The following is a 20,585-nucleotide window of genomic DNA, read 5'->3' as shown; positions in this document are numbered from 1 at the left end:
TCTTACAGTTCCATTTAAACTTGTTGTTTTGACCTGTAGATGGAAGCATATGCAGCCTCACAGTGTTGCGTCCACATGGCAAACCTTGCTGAACCCTAAACCTTTGGTCCTGCGTACCTTAAACGTACACATCTCAGAAAGAGGGACGTGTCCTAAAAAACAAAACAAATAGCAGCACAATTCATGGATTTGTAGAAAACCTGTACATGCAAAGATAATTAAATAAAAGTGTCTCATGGACACTTTTTCCAGGTCCAGGTGGCCTTATACAGCCGGACAAGCATGTTCACCAAACCACTATGAGCCTTTGAGCCTGCGACGGGTCCACTTGTGGGCTCTGATATGTTCCTCCGCAGGTTCCTCTGCCATGAACGCCTTTTTGAATACGTCAAGGTGTCTCTACCGTTTTGCTTTACTCTGCACGTGATGCATACTTTAGATGACTGCAGGCTTTTAAATGCAATAGAGCATTTGAAGAGCGGCACCCGGAAAGTATAAGCTCTTTATGATTGAGGAAGGAGTCACAATCAAGCGTTTTTGTCCTGGTTTGTGAGTATGCGTGACTGTTGTAAACAGTTCCTCGAATCAGCTGTTTTGCCGCTGGCAGGCTGGTGCAGCTGAAAGCAGGAGTCTGACTTTGCCTCGCAGGAAACTGCTCTGCACCTGCAGAAGTTCTGGGAGAGAGGAGACCTCCTGCATCTGTGAGCTGGCAGGAGCTGAATCATCTGGAAGAACTGTGGACCTGGCCTGCTGCGGAAACAGAACCGATTAATTAGAGAAAATTGATCATCCCAAAAATGTCTGAAATGGATAGATTGCAGCTCTAAAATCTGATTAACATGTAAAACAAACCAAGACAGTTTTCTAGTGTGAAAATCAACTACTGGTAACGGCTTTGGCTACTAAGCTAGTTACCCCTCCCATTTCATGTATTGTACCCTAGTGTTATATTTTAGGCATGATTCATTATATTTTAGCACCCTGGGAATGGTTCACTGATGATGATTGATATATATTGATGCAGCCTTTAATTCATTCTCATTGTTACAGACGGCAATGAATCATATACTGGGGCCGTGGTTTACTATGGTGCGAAAAATACCATTAGACTGAATTACTTATTTAGAATGCAATAAAATCAGCAAAGTCTGCTCCAGACATACAATTATTTATCTATTCAACTGACATTTTATTTATTTGTTTATTTATTTATATATTGCTTTATCTGAATTGCAAAACTGAAGACTTTTATTTATTTTTAACCCTCTGGGGTCCTTCGTTTAACAGTCACACTCAGGACCTTCGGGTCCAAATGGACCCGGAGGGCGGGATTAATATATATAAAAAAAAAATCATTTTTTTTTTTTTTACTTGTTTTTTATAATATTTTTTCTTTTCTTTTTTGGTGTTTTGAGATAATTTTATGATTTTAATTAATATTTATGCAATAATTATGACCCATTTTTTCCCATTGAATATAATAGACATTTTTTATATATATATATATATTTTTTTTTTTTATTATTAAAAAAATGTGTGTGTGTGTGTTTTTTTTTTTTGTACTCTTGATGTTTTAGAGATTCACCCCTTCACTGTTGGGTCCTTTTTTTCTGCATCCTGGCTGATTTGTAGATTGTATGCACAAAAAAATTCTGTGTTTTCATATTTTTGACAATTTCCCATTCATTTCCTATGGGGGTCATTTTTGACCAAAGAACAGAAGTGTGACGTGCTTGGATCATGACCCCAATATTTTTTTGTGTGTTCACATACCTAATACCATAAAAGTCACCAAGTTTCGTAACATTCCGATGAAGCTGTGATTTTTAAAAATTCAAAACAGATTTTTGTAATCTGAATTTATTAGTGTGTATGTGTATAAAAGTGTGTTTGTGTGTGTGTGTGTGTGTGTGTGTGGATGTGTCTGTTTTGCACTCTTGATGTTTTATAGATTAACCCCTTCACTGTTGTGTGCTTTTTTTCTGGATTGTGGCTGATATGTAGATTGTACGCATTTTCACATTTTTGCCAATTTCCCATTCATTTCCTATGGTGGGTCCATTTGGACCCGAAGGTCCTGAGTGTGACAATTTTTTTTACAACCACTTAGACTATTCAAATCCTGTCCCCAATTTTTTTGGGTGTTCATATACCAAGTACCAACAAAGTCACCAAATGTCGGACCATTCCGATTAAGCTATGATTTTTTACATTTTTTTATTTAAACGCTTCGGGTCCATTTGGACCCAAAGGACCCCAGAGGGTTAAATGTATATATATATATATATATATATATATATATATATATATATATATATATAATGACCAACCACCCCCCACCCCAAAAAAGCCAAAAAGTTTTTGTTTTTGAAAAAAAATAAAAATACAGTTGTAATAGAAATTATTCAACCCCCAATGCAAATGAAATAAAAGTAATTAAAATAGCTCAACACAACAAATGTTTCGAAGTGGTTTCCCCAAATTCAACTGAAAATGCCACGTTTAATGACTTCTGCAGTCTCAAAATTATTCAACCCCTAACCAAACACCAGCTTCTGGCAGCGTTTCTGAGGAATCTTAGCCCATTTCTCATTAGCAATGCCCTCCAGTTCAGTAATATTCAAGCCTTGGTTGAATCTGAGATATGCTTGGGTTCATTGTCCTGTTGGAAGGTCCAGCTTCAAGCTTCATCTTCCTCAGTGATGGCATGATGTTTTCTCCTAGGATTTCCTGATACTGATTATCCATCTGGCCTTCCACACGCTGCAGGTTTCCAGTGCCAGAGGATGCAAAGCAGCCCCAGAGCATCACAGAGCCACTGTCATGCTTAACTGGAGGCAGAGTGTTCTTTTCAGCATATGCTTCATTCTTCTTCCTCCAGACATACCGCTGATCCATAGGGCCAAAAAGTTCCAGTTTTGTTCCGTCACTCCAAGAACAGAATCCCAAAACTTCTGTAGCTTATTTATATGATTTTGAGCTTTTCTTGTGCTTTTGGGTCAGTAGTGGTGAGTGTCTTGGAGTTCTGGCATGAGTTTAGTACGCACCTTACTGTGCAAGCTGAAACCTCAGTGCCTGTTGCCACCAAGTCTTGCTGCAAGTCTTTTGCATTCACTCGAGAGGTTTTCTGCAGCCGTTGATAGATTCCTTGTTCTGCTCCGTCCAGGTAGAGTAACCACTGTCCCTTGAACTTTGAATTTGTGAACTATGCTTCCAAGGATGTCTCTAGGAACATTTAGTGCCTTCGCTATCTTTTTGTATCATGTTCCTTGTTTGTGAAGGGCGATGATATCTTCTCTTCTCTTTTTGGACGATTCTTTTGACTAAAGGCGGGCGTACACGGTGCGATTTTTGCTGTTTTTACGAGCTCGCAGATTATTTTTTTCACTTGGGAGATATCGAGTGGAATCGGTGATGCTCGCATGGTCGCGGCTCGCAGCGTGTACCTCCCCGACCTCCCGATAATTTTTAAACATGTTTAAAAAATTCGGGGAGTCGGCCCGATTTTCACCAGCTGTCCCCTATTGCCAAATCATACACAACCACGTCGATGGGGCTATACCTCAGTGGCAGCAACCATACAGCGTGCGCATACACTGTCTCTCTCACACACACACACACACACACACCTCTCTCTCTCTCTCTCTCTCTCTCTCTCTCTCTCTCTCTCTCTTTTAAGTTTTTATGTTGAAAGGAATGGCCACTGTTCTCTGCTTTTCAGCAAATCATTTGCACACACATTTTTGTCATTTTTCTATCTGAAGCTTTGCTTGCATCATGCAACATTGACGATCTCTGTGTTTAGCGCGAAAGCTCACGTGATTGCTGCCGGCTCGGGATACAATTAGTGCAGGACAGTCGTGCTGTGTACCAGCTGCTTTGACGCGATTATCAGTTAAACTGATTTGCAACGTGTGCGATATCTCACGACCTCCCGAGTGTCCGAACTCGCACCGTGTACGCCCGCCTTCAGCCATATTTCTAACATGCAGTCAAACGTGATACTCAACGAGCCTAGCCAGTTCAGATATTTCATGTGTTCTAGCTCAAGCACACCTGGTGCAACTAATGAAGCTCTTGATTAGTTGCATCAGGTGTGCTTGAGACAACACCTTTTTTGCAGATTTGTGCTGTTGTGAGGGATTCTATTCAGGGGGTTGAATAATTTCGATTAGAACTGTACACACACAAACTGAAAAATAAACAAAAAAAATGTATTTACTCCTGTGATGTCAAAGCAGAATTTTCAGCTGATTGGGTGCACAAGAAACATTTCTTAGTATCAGTGTTAAAAAGCATTTAAAAGTTTGGGGTAAGAAAGATTAAAATAATTTAATTAGAGTGCATTAAATTGACATTAAAGACATTTATAATGTTATAAAAGTTTTCTATTTCAAATACTGTAACTTTTTATTCGTCCAATAATACTGAAAAAAATCTAAATATTACGCAAAATATTATGCAAAGCTGTTTTCAACATTGAGGGTAAGAAATGTTTCTTGAGAAGCAAATCAGCATTTCAGAATGATTTCTGAAGGATCATGTCTAAAATTCATGTCTAGCGCTGAGCTGTTCATTTTCAAAAATCATTTTGCATCTTTCATGACAGAAATAGGTTAAAATATCCAGTTCCTTAAAAGGTTAGTATGCTACTATTGCAACACCCTCCACTCATGGACAGCTATTATGACATGCCTGCAGTGCAAACACACAGACATGAATCTCCACAGCACTACACTTCACAGTCACTGAACTATCAAGCTTTGGGGAAACAAAACGCACTTCCCAGAATCATGCTGCCGCTTTGACTGCAGCCAACATAAGAGAGAGAGAGGAATTAAAGGGCAGACTGCACGTTTGCACTATTTCCTAGAATGCCAAATTAGCTAAGAGGCTCATGCTAGATGTTAATGTCAGAATTGTCAAGAAGAAACAAGACTTCACTCTGACACTCTTACTATACCTGTAAATCAAGACTGTGCAGGATCTGGCCGAGGCTGTGGATGTTTACTGATTTTGTTATGCAGAGTGCTGGCCAGAGAAGAGTTGCTCACTGTTTTCTTCGCTGTACTCAGAGCCAGTCCAGGCAAATAAAAATGAAATAAAAGGCTTTTTTTTTTTTCAGCCTGATTTTAGCCTCTGATTTGAACAATCTGTTTGAAGGGGCGTGTCTGCTGTGAGACTTCAGAGTAAACGCCCACTGCTGTGATTGGCTGACATGTTGGCATATGAAATAGCTAGCATTACATGTGGAAATCTTTTACTACGTTTTTACTATTACATCTATTGAGATGAACAAATCGTGAAAAATTATTGATTAAAGCATTATATTTAAATCTATTCCATCAAATTAAAGGTTGCAGTGATGAGCATTGAGCAGATGACAGACAGTCTGTTGATCGCGTGAATGAAGAGATCTCATCATTGCAATGCAGTTTCTGCACTCTCACTAATGCTTTCACCAAATAACAGTGCAAACACGATGTAGAAACAGTAAGAGCTTCGTTGTGCAGTGTAACAGCATCATTGATTTCATAACAAGTTTTGGCAAGTGTCCAGATAAACTCGCCCTGTGTGATTGACAGCTTGGGCGATTGGAAAGGGAGCGTTTTTAAATCACAATTTACATCACAATTTAAATAAGATTATTTTCATCCTACTAAGAGAAACGATGTGATGTTGATTGTTTAGTCACTGGCTTAATTTACTGATGCATAAACAGTATTGAACGAGTTTGAGAGAAAGATTATCTGTCTGAACTTGATTACACATCAGAAATCACTGATCACAGATCAGGCATTGGAATAAACATGGTTACTTACATGTTTGTGGCATTGCTGGCAGATCCATATCGTAAAAGTCTGTTTGCAAGCAGCTGCGTCGAAATTGCGACTGATTTAACAAATAATCCACAGTGAAATGTACCGAATACAAACAAATAATGCCCTGCTGAGACATTCACATTGTTGATCCTTTGGAAGGTAATGGTATCAATCCTTTGTCAATCACGTAGGCGTTGATGATCTTCTGCAAAGGTGGTCTTTTGCGGCCCTGTGACGTCATAAGTCTTCACTTTTTAGATCCTGTTATTTTCTGGCCTTGGTTTCAATAAAAGCAGTTTTTGGAATAACAAGGAAGTTTTGAGTTTTGAAACTTACAGGGTATTTTTATAGTATAACGAACTCTAAACTGTCAAAAGATCTAGGAAAAGTTGAATTCTCAGTTCATGACCCTTTTAATAGTTTATAAAATAGACCAATACTAGAATATAATATAATAATGCTCCTGTATTTGATCATTTTAAACATAGACATTATGACTCACGTCTATATGTTCCCAAACAGCGAAGTCAACTCTACTCTGAGGAACAAAGTAGGATTTCATCACTCCACAGCCACCTCTACAACCTCGCTGAGAGAACAAGAGACCGATGAAGTGATGTTTCTCAAAATAACATGCCATACTGCGTGAATCACTATAGAAACTTCACAATGATAACTTCAGAATCTCGAGCTTTTCGAACAAAATGGTCCAGGACCCTCAGGTCGCAGATGGGTCGGAGGGGTGAGACCTGGTTTCCACCCAGCCACACAAAACTATCCAAACCGTCACCAGACCTTAACAGACAAGGGAGACGAAAAATAGATGAAAAATGTACCCATATTCAAAGCAACTTCATTGTGCCAAATCTGGAAATTAATTCTTTATTTGGAACTGGTATTCACATATAGTTACACAAGCACAATATTTAATGCGATTTTAAAGTGATGGAAGCAGTGGGATTCGAACCCAAGCCTCCTGAGAGACTGGAGCCTAAATCCAACACCTTAGACTGCATGGCAGGTATGTCGAAAACAAGTCGCTCATTCATATAATCATATTCAATTTCTTTACACATTTGAGGTTAAACACTTCTGATTCATCATTGTGTCACTGACACTGTTCATACTGAGGTCGCCGCTCAAAATAGCATGACACAGCTTAAAGCATTATAAGTGCATGGGGAAGGCAGTCCAGCGTAGTGTTGATGGGGTTTAAAGGGTTAGTTCACCCAAAAATGGAAATTATCCCATAATTTACTCACCATCAAGCCATCCTATGTGCATATGACTTTCTTCTTACAGACGAATATAATCAGAGTTATATTAAACAATATCCTGGCTCTTCCAAGTTTTATAATGGGAGTGAATAGTACCTGAGATTTTGAAGCCCAAAAAAGCGCATCCATCCATTATAAAAGTAATCCATAGGAGTTAATAAAGGCCTTCTGAAGCAAAGCTATGCGTTTTTGTTAGAAAAATATCCATATTTATAACTTTATAAACTATAATCACTGGCTTCAGGTAACGACCGTACACGAGTCGAGATCAACAGCGGTCACAAATTATAAGTCTAAAACGAGAATTTTTAAAGAGAAATGACGGAGGATTTCGATATAAGAGAAGAGGAGCTTGAGTTTGTTGCCCAGCCCTATTTGTTTGAACCGCGAGAAGCATCTAATCTCACCTAAGCTTACGCTACACCTACATCCCATGTCATACGTCGGGTGAGAGGTCACTCTTCTGCCATAACTAGACTCGCATACAGCCGTTACTGGAAGCCAGTGATTATAGTTTATACAAAAGCCCTATTCGCACGGGATTAGTATTACCCCTGGACCTCTGTAATTAAGAAATTACCCCCTGACGTATGTGTTTTTGGTGGCTCATTCACACGGGCAAATAAATGTTCGTAATTCCCTCGAGTTTACGGACTTTACAGCGTGTGCCCACCCATTCACACTTCACTAGCTGAACGTGCTGAAACGAAGATCGTGCTGCAGTATTGCAATTCAAAAAAAGAACTTATTTAAAACCAATTTATTAGAGAAATATATTATATAGTATAGATAGAATATCATATTATTGAATAAATATATAATATATCTTCTTTTTCTTTTATTCTTTGTCCATATTTACAACAAGCCTGCCTGAAGAAGGTATTATAAATACCGAAACGTCGCGATAGGCTTGTTTTTCTATTCATTTTATTTGGTTTATTTCATTTTATATCATTTTTACTCTTTCACACTTTGATTTCTTGAGATAGCCTACTTACAGGATGGACGTTTTTAGAGGCCGTGTGAGACAAAGAAATGCTCCACGATACAGACTACTAAGTTACACTACCACAAAAAGCGTCCAAGCTTTCCAAAAGAGCTTCCATGTTGCGCCAAAATACTTAAAGGGATAGTTCACTTTGAAATTAATTTTTGATATGTTTTAGCTTACCTCAAGGGCATCCAAGATGTAGGTGTCTTTGTTTCCGCAGTAGTTTCAATTTTGATATTTTTAGGTCAAACCGTTCTTGTCTGTCAGTCATATAATGCAGGTCTATGGTCACTGGCTCAAAACACAAGCACAGAGTCCAAATTAAAACAATTCCCCATCGTCCAAATGAAACAATTCCCCATCATAAGTACACATTGATGGCCTAAGACACGAAACGAGCGGTTTGTGTGAGAAAACGAACAGTATTTATATCGTTGTTATCTCTTGAAAACAGCACACGTCCAAATGATCTGACGGCGCGGGCGGGTATAGATATATACATAGATGTCGCCTTGGCTACTGCATTTCATTGGAACGAAACCGTAGCCAAGCGACATCTAGTGTATATATCTATACCTGCCCGCTGGCGGGTATAGATGTATACACTAGATGTCGCCTTCGCTACTGCAGTTCATTGGAACGAAACCGTAACCAAGGTGACATCTATGTATATATCTATACCCGCCCGCGCCGTCAGATCATTTGGACGTGTGCTGTTTTCAAGAGATAACAACGATATAAATACTGTTCGTTTTCTCACACAAACCGCTCGTTTCGTGTCTTAGGCCATCAATGTGTACTTATGATGGGGAATTGTTTCATTTGGAAGATGGGGAATTGTTTTAATTTGGACTCTGTGCTTGTGTTTTGAGCCAGTGACCATAGTTCTGCATTATATGACTGACAGACAAGAACGGTTTGACCTAAAAATATCAAAATTGAAACTACTGCGGAAACAAAGACACCTACATCTTGGATGCCCTTGAGGTAGGCTAAGCTAAAACATATCAAAAATTAATTTCAAAGTGAACTATCCCTTTAATTTGACGTTTCCATGACAACGGTCCGAGTTGAGCTTCCGGATCACGTCTTTACTGTAGTTTGGTTTCTCTTTTGCAGCACTTCATAGTTTTTATTGGAGAAAAACTATAATCGGATTGGAGTAGAGCATATCGAGAGATTTTATTGTTAATATAGTTTTAATACAGACGTAAAATGGACTGTTAAACGGCCCATAATGGTTATTACGTTCTTTAGAAAACGATAGGCTCACAGAAAAACAGCCCAAATCACAGACATGGGGGTTCACACGGGACTGTATTATCAGAGGACCCCTCTGTGTTGGCTGAAATACGGTAGGTAATTTTCGGGGGGATTTTTACAGACATTTTTACAGACATGGCAGATTCGCATGTCCGGCTGAAAGAAGAAAGTCATATACCTAGGATGGCTTGGGAGTGAGTAAATTATTGGATAATTTTAACTTTTTGGGTGAACGATCCCTTTAATTTGTCCAAGTGACTCTAATATTTAGAATCGTATAGGCGTACTAAAAAGATTCATTCACTAAATCACTTCCTGCTGGTTGTGTGGTTGCAGTAGATGGTGGCAACTGGCAAGTGAGTAGGTGTGTTCACTTGAAGCAGCGCTGCGCAGACCAATCGGTCGGTGTATCTGTATGAAATCAAAGTACCGCGAGAGCGAGTGATGTCATACACCGATCGGTCTGCGAAGCGCTACTTCAAGTCGAACAAATCGATTGATCACATCCCCAATCGATTGATATCGTTTCGTTATTTATTACCAATTTGGAAAACAGTTAATATTTTTGTGGAAACGTTGATACTTTTTTTTTTTTTTTTGGATTCTTTGTTGAATAAAAAGGTCAAAAGAACAGCATTTTTGTGAAATAGAAATCTTTTGTAACATTATAAATGTCCTTGCTGTCACTGTTGATCAATTTAATGCGTCCTTGCTGAATAATAGTCGGCCTATTAATTTCTCTAATTTAAAATCTTACATGCCTCAAACTTTTGAATGACAGTATATCACGTTTTCACAAAAAAAATATAAAAAAAATAAGCAAAATGATAAAATAGTTTATATGCCTATATTGTAAACATTAAAATAAAATTATTCTTAGCTACAACAAGGGAATGCAACGAGAATTGTTTGACCGGCATGGATTCAAACGCTAGACTGCCGAGACATCAAATTTTTTGTTTAAATTTAGCTCCACTTTTGATAAAAATCTTACCTGAAAACGTTTGCATCCGTTTGCATAACATTATGCATTTTTACGATGCTTAATGTTCTTAAGTCCGACTTTTACTACCGAACAGAACAGCAGACCAGCTTAAACCAGCTCATTTATACGATTATTTAATGTTTTACGATTTTCCAAAACTTATTAAAACTGATATTATTCAAGATTTATTCAAAATGTTTCTTCTAACTGGAAAAAATGTCAAGATTATGGTATGTTTTTAGTTTGACAGCAGCACCATCTAGTGTACAAATACTGAACTACAGCCAGCCATGCATCGTTTGGTCCAGGTTTGGTCACAGCTGTAGAAATGGGTTGCACTACTCAAGCATGGATAATGGGCCGGGCCCTGGGGTCTTCCTTAGCACTAGTGCCTTCTGAGCACCTTATTGCGACTCGGATGTTGTATATTTGGACCCCATGTTGATTTTAGACTGAGGGACATGTGTTAAAGTCCCTGGCCTGAGGCTCTGTAATAGTTAGGGAGATAGAAGGCACCTGATTCAAAGGTGTGTTTTCCTGATCTGGGATCATTTAAATTGGGCCACATGTGCAAAGTCTTTCAGAACAGACTCCATAGTACTTCCATCTTGCACAGAAACTAGCAGCTAAGAAAGAAAAAATCATATATTTTTGTATTTCCTTGAGTTCATTCACCATTGCTGGCACTATAGACGCAAAATTACAACGACAGTAATAATATTAACCAAAGACAATTTACAGAAAGGAATACAAAGGAGAATATGTGATAGAGAGAGAGAGGAGAGTTAAGGCTTATTCAGCCTTGTCAGCTTCATTTGCATATCCATCCTCATTTGTGTCTCTCTGAGATTAGATTACAGCCTTAAGAAATGAAAGGAATATCACCCAACTTTGCTAATCTTACTTAGATAGTATTACGTTTCCAGTGGTCAATCATTAAAGACTTGTCCTATATGTGACCTGCATCACTGCATTTCCTTACAGTTCCTTTTCTGTAAGTGTCGGAAGCCGTTTATTTTAAAGGGAAAATATAACTGGATCATTGCTAGTTGTTCAGGCAGAATATATCACCGTGGAATTAGGTCGTACAGAATAACAGCAAGATGTGGGCAGATGTTCTTGTATGACCATTTCTAGTTTTCAAGGCCCTTTATAAACCACTGTCACTGCAAATGTGCACAGGCTAACAACTATCTTCCAAATTCATCTACTCTTCACATCTTTTACCATGCCATTTTTATCCTTTTCATCCTTAGAATGATGACCGAACATTTGGACTGCATGTCTAGAACTGACAAAATGCAGTTTTTAATCCTAAAATGATCAACTGATCAACTTAACATTGGTGAAAGAGAGATGGAGACACTTTCACTGTGTTTTCTTAATCTGATTTAAAGAGATCATAATGATAATCAATTCTCTTCATAACTCATTCTCTTCCTGTTTCTCACAATGTTATATTGATTTGATACAGTGTCTGTTACTGAAAATTAATCCTGATATTAATTGGATAAAATTGTGATCAAGTGGGGGTAATGATGAAATTCGACTAGAATATTATTGTCCTTAGGTTTTTATTGGTTTGTATCAGTCATGTTATATTGAAACAACAAGGATGGACAAATGTGACATGTCAGGTTTTTTTTTTTTTTACATCTTTATAAAGATATACCATCCTTAAAAAAACACAAACTATAGAACTTCAGGTGGTGTCAGTGAATTACGTAGCATTTATATGCAAACTGAGGCACTTTGTCACGATTACTCTGTGCATATAAGGGATGATTAATGTTAAGATAAAAGCAATAAAATAGTTGTAAGCAGAGCTGACAGGAAAAAGAAATGCACAGACAAAATCATTGTTTCAAAGCGTAGCATGATAAATTTCCCATTAATTATTCTCAAAATATGAATAATGAATTAAAAATATTTTTAGGCATATACACTAACGTTTAAAAGTTAGGGGCTGGTAAGTTTTTTTTTTTTTTTTTTTTTATGTTTTAGAAAAAAGTATTTTATGCGACCAAGTCTGCATTCATTTGGTGAGGGGAAAAAACTGTTAAAACAGTTTAAACTTTTCTATTTGAATATATTTTAAAATATATTTTATTCTAGTGATCATTACTCCCGTCTTCAGTGTCACATGATCCTTCAGAAATCATTCTAATATGCTGATTTGGTGCTCAAGAAACATTTATTATTATCAGTGTTGAAAACAATTTTTTTTTTTTTTTTTATCTTACTGACCCCAAGCTTTTGAAGTAGTGTGTAATAGTGCAATCCACTAAATGTAACATTCTGCAGATTGTCAAATTTAGTTGTTATTTCAACTCTGAAGCTACAGGAAAGAAGACAAGAAAGCAAGAAAAACGAAACCACAACCAAAGCTATAAGCTGAAGGCAGGTAGGATCAGTTGTAATGATGAAGGTTTGGAGGAAGAGGTGAAGGTGAGATGCAGTTATCATAGAACAGCTGGAAATTCTTGTCTACAGCCATTCTGTTTGTCAGGTAACTCTCCAGATCCAGCACTGAGAGCTCTTGGACTGTGTTCCCCTCCTTTGAATTCTTGGCGAGGGCCGCTTGGGTCGGGAAGAGGACGCGCACGACGTGTGGCGCGTTCCGGTCGTACTCGGTGCAGCAGTACGCAGACCACACATCTTCGGGGATGCCAACACGGTCCTGGTTGTTGCGTCGGATCATGTTTCCGGTAGTGGTAACCCCAGTTACGATGTAGGCTGTGCCCCGGCAGAAGTTGTTGAGGCGCACGCGGATGCGCTCTTCGTATTGGCGCCACGGACCGATGTTGAACTCGCGGATTTCTGGCACGACGTTGGTGAGCGTGTAGGTAGCCGCTCGGTCCTGGGGGTCTGACTGGTGCTGGTCTGGATTCAGATGGCCTCGCTCGTACAGAACCACGTCGGAGTAGTCATCCAAAACCGCCTGGCTGTCCTCAAACTTCATGTGTAAGTATCCGGTGGGGAACGGCAACATGTTCCCATTCCCATCAAGCTCTGCAAGCTGGGAAAGTAGGACACCACTTCATTAAAATCATAACAAAGATTTTTATGGTAAGATTACCATCTTACAAAAGGTGTCACTGGTACCGTCCCCATTTCCTACACCTTTGTAGCCCATAAAGGGTGCATATTCGCACTTTAAAGGTACATATTAGTACTAAAGTGTACCTAAATGATGTACATGATGGGTAGTAACTGATTATATGTAATCCGGATTACGTAATCGGATTCCAAAAATTAAACACTTGTAATTTGAATATTTGATTGCACTTTATTTTACAGTACTCACAGTGTACTTTCCTAAGAATGTACTGGGTAATATAAGATAACTATGGGTTTAGGTTAGGTTTAGGAGGAGTAGGTTCAGGGTTAGTACCAAGTTATTGCAATTACTGTAATTACATACAATAAGTACATAGTATGTACATGGGGAACAGGATTGTAAAACCTAATAGGTAACACTTTATTTTACAGTGTAATTGTTACATATGTTACAAGTAATAACTATAAATTATGCATAACTACATGCAACTAACCCTAAACCTAATCCTACCCTATAGTAGCCTACAGTAAGTAAATGTAGTTGCTTAATATTACTCAGTACTTAAATGTATAATTACAGTGTAACAAAGACACTTTAAAATAAAGTGACCTTTTTTTTTTTGGTTGGTTGGTTTAACTTAAAAAGTAAGTTAACTGATTGCCTTAAAATTTTGAGTTCACTGAAATAAAAAAATGGAGGTAATACAATGAAGTAACTCAAAATATGATGTTATCTTAACCACATTATCTAAGTTGATTTGATAAAAGATAAAAAGTTGTGATATTAGTTCGTTTTAAAAGTGTGCTGCCTGAGGCAGTGAGTCATACCTGAGGCTCATACATCCAGGGGTAGTCCACACGCCGATCACCCTCTGTTTTCTTGAAGGAGTACGCAGAGTAAACTGGGATACGGTTTTTGGGGTCGTAAAGGGTCACGAATCTGGGTTTGTCAGCATAGCGCTGGCAGATCTTCTTGAGACTGACATCTCTGAAGCCGCGCGGTGGGGTGCCCATATACAGCGAGTCCTTGCATCTCTCAACGTGGTTGAAGTCGTCAACCACGGTTGCAGTTCCCCGGTGTTCGGAGAGCCACATTATGATGACAAGGGCCAGAAGGATGACTGAGGCATGCATTTTAGTCAAAGGAGCTTACTGACGGTCTTACGCGAGTGTTTCTTTGATAGAGTGAGCAAGTGGGAGGAAGTCGAAGCTGGTTCCTTTGAATAGCTCTGACTAGATAAGCAAAACAGAACTAGTGAGACTTTGCCTAAACGAGAAGAGCGAAACAGCTTTACGCCTGTCCTCCAGGTGAAGGATACAAGGATAGCCTACAACACTGTAACATTCTGACACATTTTCACGTTGCTATTTTAGAGAAAGAAGCACCCTCTCAATTTCAACTGCTTTTTCTCCAGCAAATTTCTTAACGTGTAAATATTTGTATGAACACAAAAGATTTAAGAACTGAGACATAAACTAAACAAAGAGCGTCGAAAGTGTCTATTTCCAATGTGTTTTGCAGCGGTGAGCAGTGTAGCCAATCGCAGACATGTCTGTTGATTTCTTGAACGCATTGGCCAATCAGAGGTGTTTAATTTAGTCATAATCCACTCACTGCTCAAAACGCCAGTGTTTTTTTTTTTTTCTTTTTTTTTTTCAGTACTGAATTCTGCATGCTCGTGAATCCTCTTCTCATTATAATAAACAAAGTGTAGACGCGATGTAAATAAGAGATCATTGTGCAGTGTAAACAGCTTAATTCATTTTAACATAACTTTGTGAGATCACGATGAACTGAATTGAGTTTTTAGTGATTATAAGAGAAGAGCTCGGTGTTTTTTCTTGGCTATCTGAATATTATAAATGACAAAATGATTAAATGTTTAGTTTCAAATTATTAAATTGGTTGTAAATAAAAATCATTATCCCCCTGTTTCAAAGACAAGTCTTAAGATATAGTCCCAGACTAAAATGCAGAATAAAATGTTTGAGCTGATTTTTAGCTGAAAGCAACTTGCACTGTCTAACCTTAAAATATGTCAGTGCCATTGTTTCGTCTCAAGATACACACCAGTAATGCTTTTTTTCTAGGACGCGTTTATAAAAGCTACTTAAATGCTCTAATTGAACTAAGGCCTAATCCTGGCTTAATCTAAACCCTGTCTGTGAAATCGGGCCTTTAATTATACAAGAAAATATTTATATATTGTGTTAGGTATAGACTTCTATATTATTCACTCAATTAATCGCTGAATTTGCACAATTCCATAGACATGTTGTGAAGGGGTAAATATATTCCAAAATATGAGACAGCGAATAAGTGTTACGAAAGTAAATGAACACATAGTTGGTGTGATGGGGCCTCATACCTGGCCCCTAAATCACTAAGTCTGGCCCTGCTCTTTAACCAAGGCATTTGCAAGTTCTCGAATACATCTGGGGGTACATATATTTACACGTGGCTTGGCAATGCAAGGACGATCAGCTGTTTTTCCTGTGTCCCTGTAGCACTGTCTTAGATGTCTTACATTACGGACACTGCAGTTTATTGTTCTGGCCACACACACACACACACACACACATATATATATATATATATATATATATAAAAAAAAAAGAGAAGAAGAAAAAGAAGATAAAAGAAGAAAACGTACATATATACGTATATTAATAAAAAACACTTTTATTAACCAGCAGCTTTCTTTGGAAGGAGTAGGCTAATCATTAAAAGGAGGGATAGACATGATGGTTCAGGCAAATACTGTGCAGAAACCTTATCACATATTCCCAGAACAATGTATACGCAGGTCCTCTTTTCTGTAGAGCTAATCATCTTTATGGGTGACTCGGCTGTCTTGTAACATGTAAATCAGGTTATTCTATAGTCCCGATCGTGAGAGAACAAACAGTCCTCAGTAGAGTGTGAAGAGGTGATAAACCTGTCTGAATGGAGTCTATGTGTCCTGTGTGAACAAGGGATTAGGAAGAAATGGGGCTCCGCTCACCTTCTTTTTAATAGTTTATCTGATATTTCACAAGCTATCTCATATTCATACCATTGTTTATCTTGCATGCACACACAAAAGCAACTTTTTACTTTTAATCAGTAGACAGTGTACATTGAAGGGGGTGGATTGGAATCCACTGCTGCTTCAATGGATATGTAATGACTGATTATAATCAAGGTATTAATCAATATTTTTCCTTCTAAATATCAAATGAGTTGAATGACTTCTCTGGAGATTTTACTTTGTTATAGTAGTTACCAGTGTGATTACTGAAATGTTCTTTTCATGCATTCTTTAATGCAGTAACAGTGCTTGCTTATTTAGCCCGGCTTCCAGAAATGAAATGGGGACTTTGAGAAAGGCCTTCAACGTGTTAAAACATATAGGGGTCATTGAAGCCAATAGTTTAAGGGACCATTTCTTTGTTAAAGCCTTACTTTCCAGTTAGACAAAAGTCTGGCTCTCCTTCAGAGAAAGAACGTATTATCTTGATGTTTTGAGATGACTCTCCTGTTTAGAGCCTGGCCATTTCCAACCTTGGAAAAGCTATGTGTCGGTGTGTGTGTGTTAGTCTTCTTGGTTACAGGTTAAGGAACCACTGGCATTATTGGAGATTGACTGAGTTGTTGCTCTGGACATGTTGGCGTCCAGCAACCCAAATCTGAGAACTGGAAGGTCACAACGTGCCTAACTTCATGAGTTTCAACTGCATAATCGATGGAGATTCAGTCTATCTGTTTATCTTTTTCTTAGCCAATGAGAATCATTCAACCTGAAGCAGGGACATAGCTTAGACCTTGGTGAAGGGACGGCCTACGAACTCCTGTGTGAGTCTTGAAGCTGACTTCTGCTGATGAAACTGCAAACTATCTTCAGTAAAACTTTTCTTTCTACCCCCTAACAACATATTAAATTGATCAAGCAATATGAGTTCGATATCAGCTTCATTTGTTGGTTGATTTTGGAAATATTTATCCAGAACACCTGCCTTTTATGTTGTAGACCCATGTTTTCATGTTTTTTTTTTATATTGGTTATTGACAGACTGCAAGCACAGAGAGAAGATTAAGTGGTCAATTTTTATTTTAGAAGAGTTACAGTATTCAGATAAATTGTCAGAAACATGATTACCAAGTGAGAAAAGATTAGTTGTTGCAGTTTCATAAAGAAGTTAATGGACCAAATAAAACTCCTGAGGCCCCAGATGGTTATAGTCATTACATCTCTCTCATTTTATCTTAAATTTCTGTCCTCTCATGAATAAATATTCTTCATTTGTAGATTTAAAATATCTCTGAAACTTAAATTTTCATTCTACCAGTCAAGGCTAAAAGAAATGGATACAGATTTTACCCTTCAAATCAAACAAACAAACAACAAAAAAGGATGAAAAGTAAATAGTGTTATATCCAATAATATCTGGGTTCTTTAAAGCACATACACTACCGTCCAAAAGTTTGGGGTCAGGTGGGCAGTTAGAGTAACGGCAACATGTGAGAAGTGCCGGTATGTGAGAGTACGCTAGAAGTGCCAAACACTGAGCACAACTGTTGGGGACATTGATAATAATAATACATATTTCTTGTGCAGCAAATTAGAATATTATTATTATTAAAAAAAAATAAAAAAAATCTAATCAACATAATAGAATGCTTTCTGAAGGACATGGAAAACTGGGACTAATGATGCTGAAAATTCAGCTTTTGGATGGCAAAGGAATAACAGGAATAAATTAAAAGTATATTAAAATAGAAAACAGTTATTTTCAATTATATTAATGTTTCACAAATTACTGTTTTTACTGCATTATTAATCAAATAAATGAACATAATAGGCTTCATTCAAAAATCTTACTGACCCCAAACTTTTGAATGTTACACAGATATTATTTTCATAATTTATCACAACTTTTTATATTTTGTCAAATCAACTTAGATAATTAATGTGGTTCAGATGACATTTCTTTTCATTAAACCAATCTACTTCATAGTATTAACTCAAATAAAAAATGTAGATGAACTCCAAATTTTAAGGCAACCAGGTAACTTCATTTTTAAGTTAAACCAAAAAATAATTTTTAGTGCTGTAGATGTGTCAATGGTTTTCTAAAGAACTTAAAGACACCTAAGTCTTGCCAGTCATTATGACATTGTTAGGCTCACAATTCTCAAAGAAAATCTGAAACCTCTTGTCCACAAAGGTGTTCCTCTTCAAAAAATCTTCCAGTTGCTGCACGGACATCTCTATGACCTCCGGTCCTCCTTTCTCGTTGAGGCCTTGGGATGCGAAGGCCGGGAATTTGGATCGTTCATCAAACGGGGCGTTGTGATCGTAGTCTACGCAGCAGTATGCCGACCACAGGTAGGTAGGAACGGCCACTCGGTCGATGTTGTATCTACGGATCATCCTTCCGGACGTGGTGACCCCAGTGACTATGTATGCCGTACCGCGGCAGTAGTTGTTGAGTCGACGGCGGATGATGTGCTCGTGGTGTTTCCAGTGGCCAATGTTGAACTCGCGGACCTGTGGGACCACATTGGTCAGGGTGTATGTGGCCGCCTTGTCATCGGGGTGAGCCTGGTGCTCGTCGGGGTTCAAATGACCTCGCTCGAAATCGACAGTGTTTGAGTAGTCTTCCAAGATGGCCTGGGTGTCTGCAAAACTGCCGTGGACATTTGGAGGGAATGGCTGCATCTCACCAGAGTCCGATGTTGTGGAGAGCTGTGTGCGTATGAATCAAGTGAATACACTTGTAGAAAACATATTACAGTATTTAAATAGTAGGTGCATAAAATATTTCCCATTTGAAAAAAATATCTACAACCAGCCTAAGATTTTTTGATTGTTTGGCACTTTTCATCTAGTCAAGCTGGGAGACCATCTTAAACCAGCAACTTACCCTACTACAAACAGCTTAAACCAGTCTAAGATGGTTGCTAGTTTTAGCTGGTTTACAAGATGGTGTTCAACTGATTTAGTTGTTCGGCAGTCTGACCGCCAGAATAGTGTCCAAAGCTAATCTAAAACCAGCCAACAGACCAGGCTGGGAGACCAGATAAGAACCAGTTTAAGCTGGTTTGTGTGTTGTTGTTTTTTCCTCAGCAGGGTGTTGAAGAGAATTCACATTGTGCCTTTTTTATGCATCGAGACTACACAGCTATTGATTCCAGTGATTATTTAAAACTTTACTAAAGTTCAACTTCACCAAACTGTTTATTACCTGAGGCTCGTACATCCAAGGAACGTCAACCTTCTTGAAGCCGTCGGAGCGTTTGAAGGTGTAGGCAGAATACACCGGGATGTGATCCACCACATCGTACAGACTGACATACCGAGGCATTCCGTTGTACCGCTGACAGATCTTTTTAAGTGACCGGTTCTCCAGACCCCGTGGGGCGGTGCCCATATACAGAAATTCACGGCATTCTTCTGAAAAATCTTTCTGCACTTCTGAGCGCACAGTCACGAGCAGAAAGTAGAGAAACACCTGCAAAACAGTCCGGTGATCCATTACATTGAAATGAAACACCGCTCTCATTAGAAATCTCCTTTGAATAACCCCTTAATGTGTCCCGGCGTGCTCATTTTTCATACTGCAATGATAGTCAAATAACTGCTCGCCACTCTCCTCACATGACGCCACATTCATGCCGCTGCACGTTCTCACCAGCGTTAAATAGGCTATGGAATATGAAATATAGCCTATCTGAAATAGTTTTACGCAGAAATATAATATATAAAATATAAGGTATAATAAAGATGTTATATAGAAATATAAGATCTCATAAATAAAGATGGCTTAAATTTAAAAGCCTTTTAGCCAATATAGTATAATAGTAATTAAAGACTTTATAAGTGAAATATTAATACATAGGCCTACATAAATGGTTCAATTACTTATTTCCCTTTTAAATTGTATTTTGAAATTCCACTATTTACGAATTCATTGATGTAGCCTAGGCTATACTTAAATGCTGTTTTTTTTTTTTTTTTGTAAATCCCTTTTTAATTTTAATCATTTATTAATGGATTAATATTTAATCTATACATTCTTTTTTATAATTGCTTTTATTCCCATTAAAAAAAATAAAAATGAATTACTTTGCAATTGTGTTTTACTTTACAATGTTTATTTTAATGAATTAATTATTTAATTTTAATGAACTGCATTAATTAATG

At 38.0% G+C, this 20,585-nt stretch overlaps 3 protein-coding genes across 3 annotated transcripts; all 3 read right to left on the bottom strand.

Annotated features, from left to right (window-relative positions):
- Positions 1–585: 585 nt before the first annotated feature.
- Positions 586–10,385, bottom strand: epob (erythropoietin b; the record flags this gene model as incomplete). The annotated part of the gene is given in 6 exon segments (XM_084400024.1): positions 586–750; positions 4,964–5,008; positions 5,010–5,126; positions 6,313–6,411; positions 6,491–6,617; positions 10,348–10,385. Coding segments are annotated over 6 exon segments (591 nt in total).
- A 2,189-nt stretch (positions 10,386–12,574) lies between these two features.
- Positions 12,575–14,928, bottom strand: LOC311285662 (endonuclease domain-containing 1 protein). Its single transcript, XM_084401435.1, has 2 exons — positions 14,227–14,928; positions 12,575–13,357 (listed from the first exon to the last, which is right to left on the bottom strand). Exons 1-2 carry the CDS (start codon positions 14,530–14,532, stop codon positions 12,749–12,751), a joined length of 915 nt encoding a protein of 304 aa, XP_084257561.1. The 5' UTR covers positions 14,533–14,928; the 3' UTR covers positions 12,575–12,748.
- Positions 14,929–17,467: 2,539 nt separating this feature from the next.
- Positions 17,468–20,043, bottom strand: LOC311285661 (endonuclease domain-containing 1 protein). The gene is made up of 2 exons (XM_084401434.1): positions 19,627–20,043; positions 17,468–19,127 (listed from the first exon to the last, which is right to left on the bottom strand). Exons 1-2 carry the CDS (start codon positions 19,942–19,944, stop codon positions 18,531–18,533), a joined length of 915 nt encoding a protein of 304 aa, XP_084257560.1. The 5' UTR covers positions 19,945–20,043; the 3' UTR covers positions 17,468–18,530.
- Positions 20,044–20,585: the final 542 nt, after the last annotated feature.

The sequence above is a fragment of the Rutilus rutilus genome (genome assembly GCF_951802725.1).
Source record: "Rutilus rutilus genome assembly, chromosome: 25".
In the NCBI taxonomy this organism is placed as follows: domain Eukaryota; kingdom Metazoa; phylum Chordata; class Actinopteri; order Cypriniformes; family Leuciscidae; genus Rutilus; species Rutilus rutilus.
This window is presented reverse-complemented; position numbering and strand designations above follow the sequence as displayed.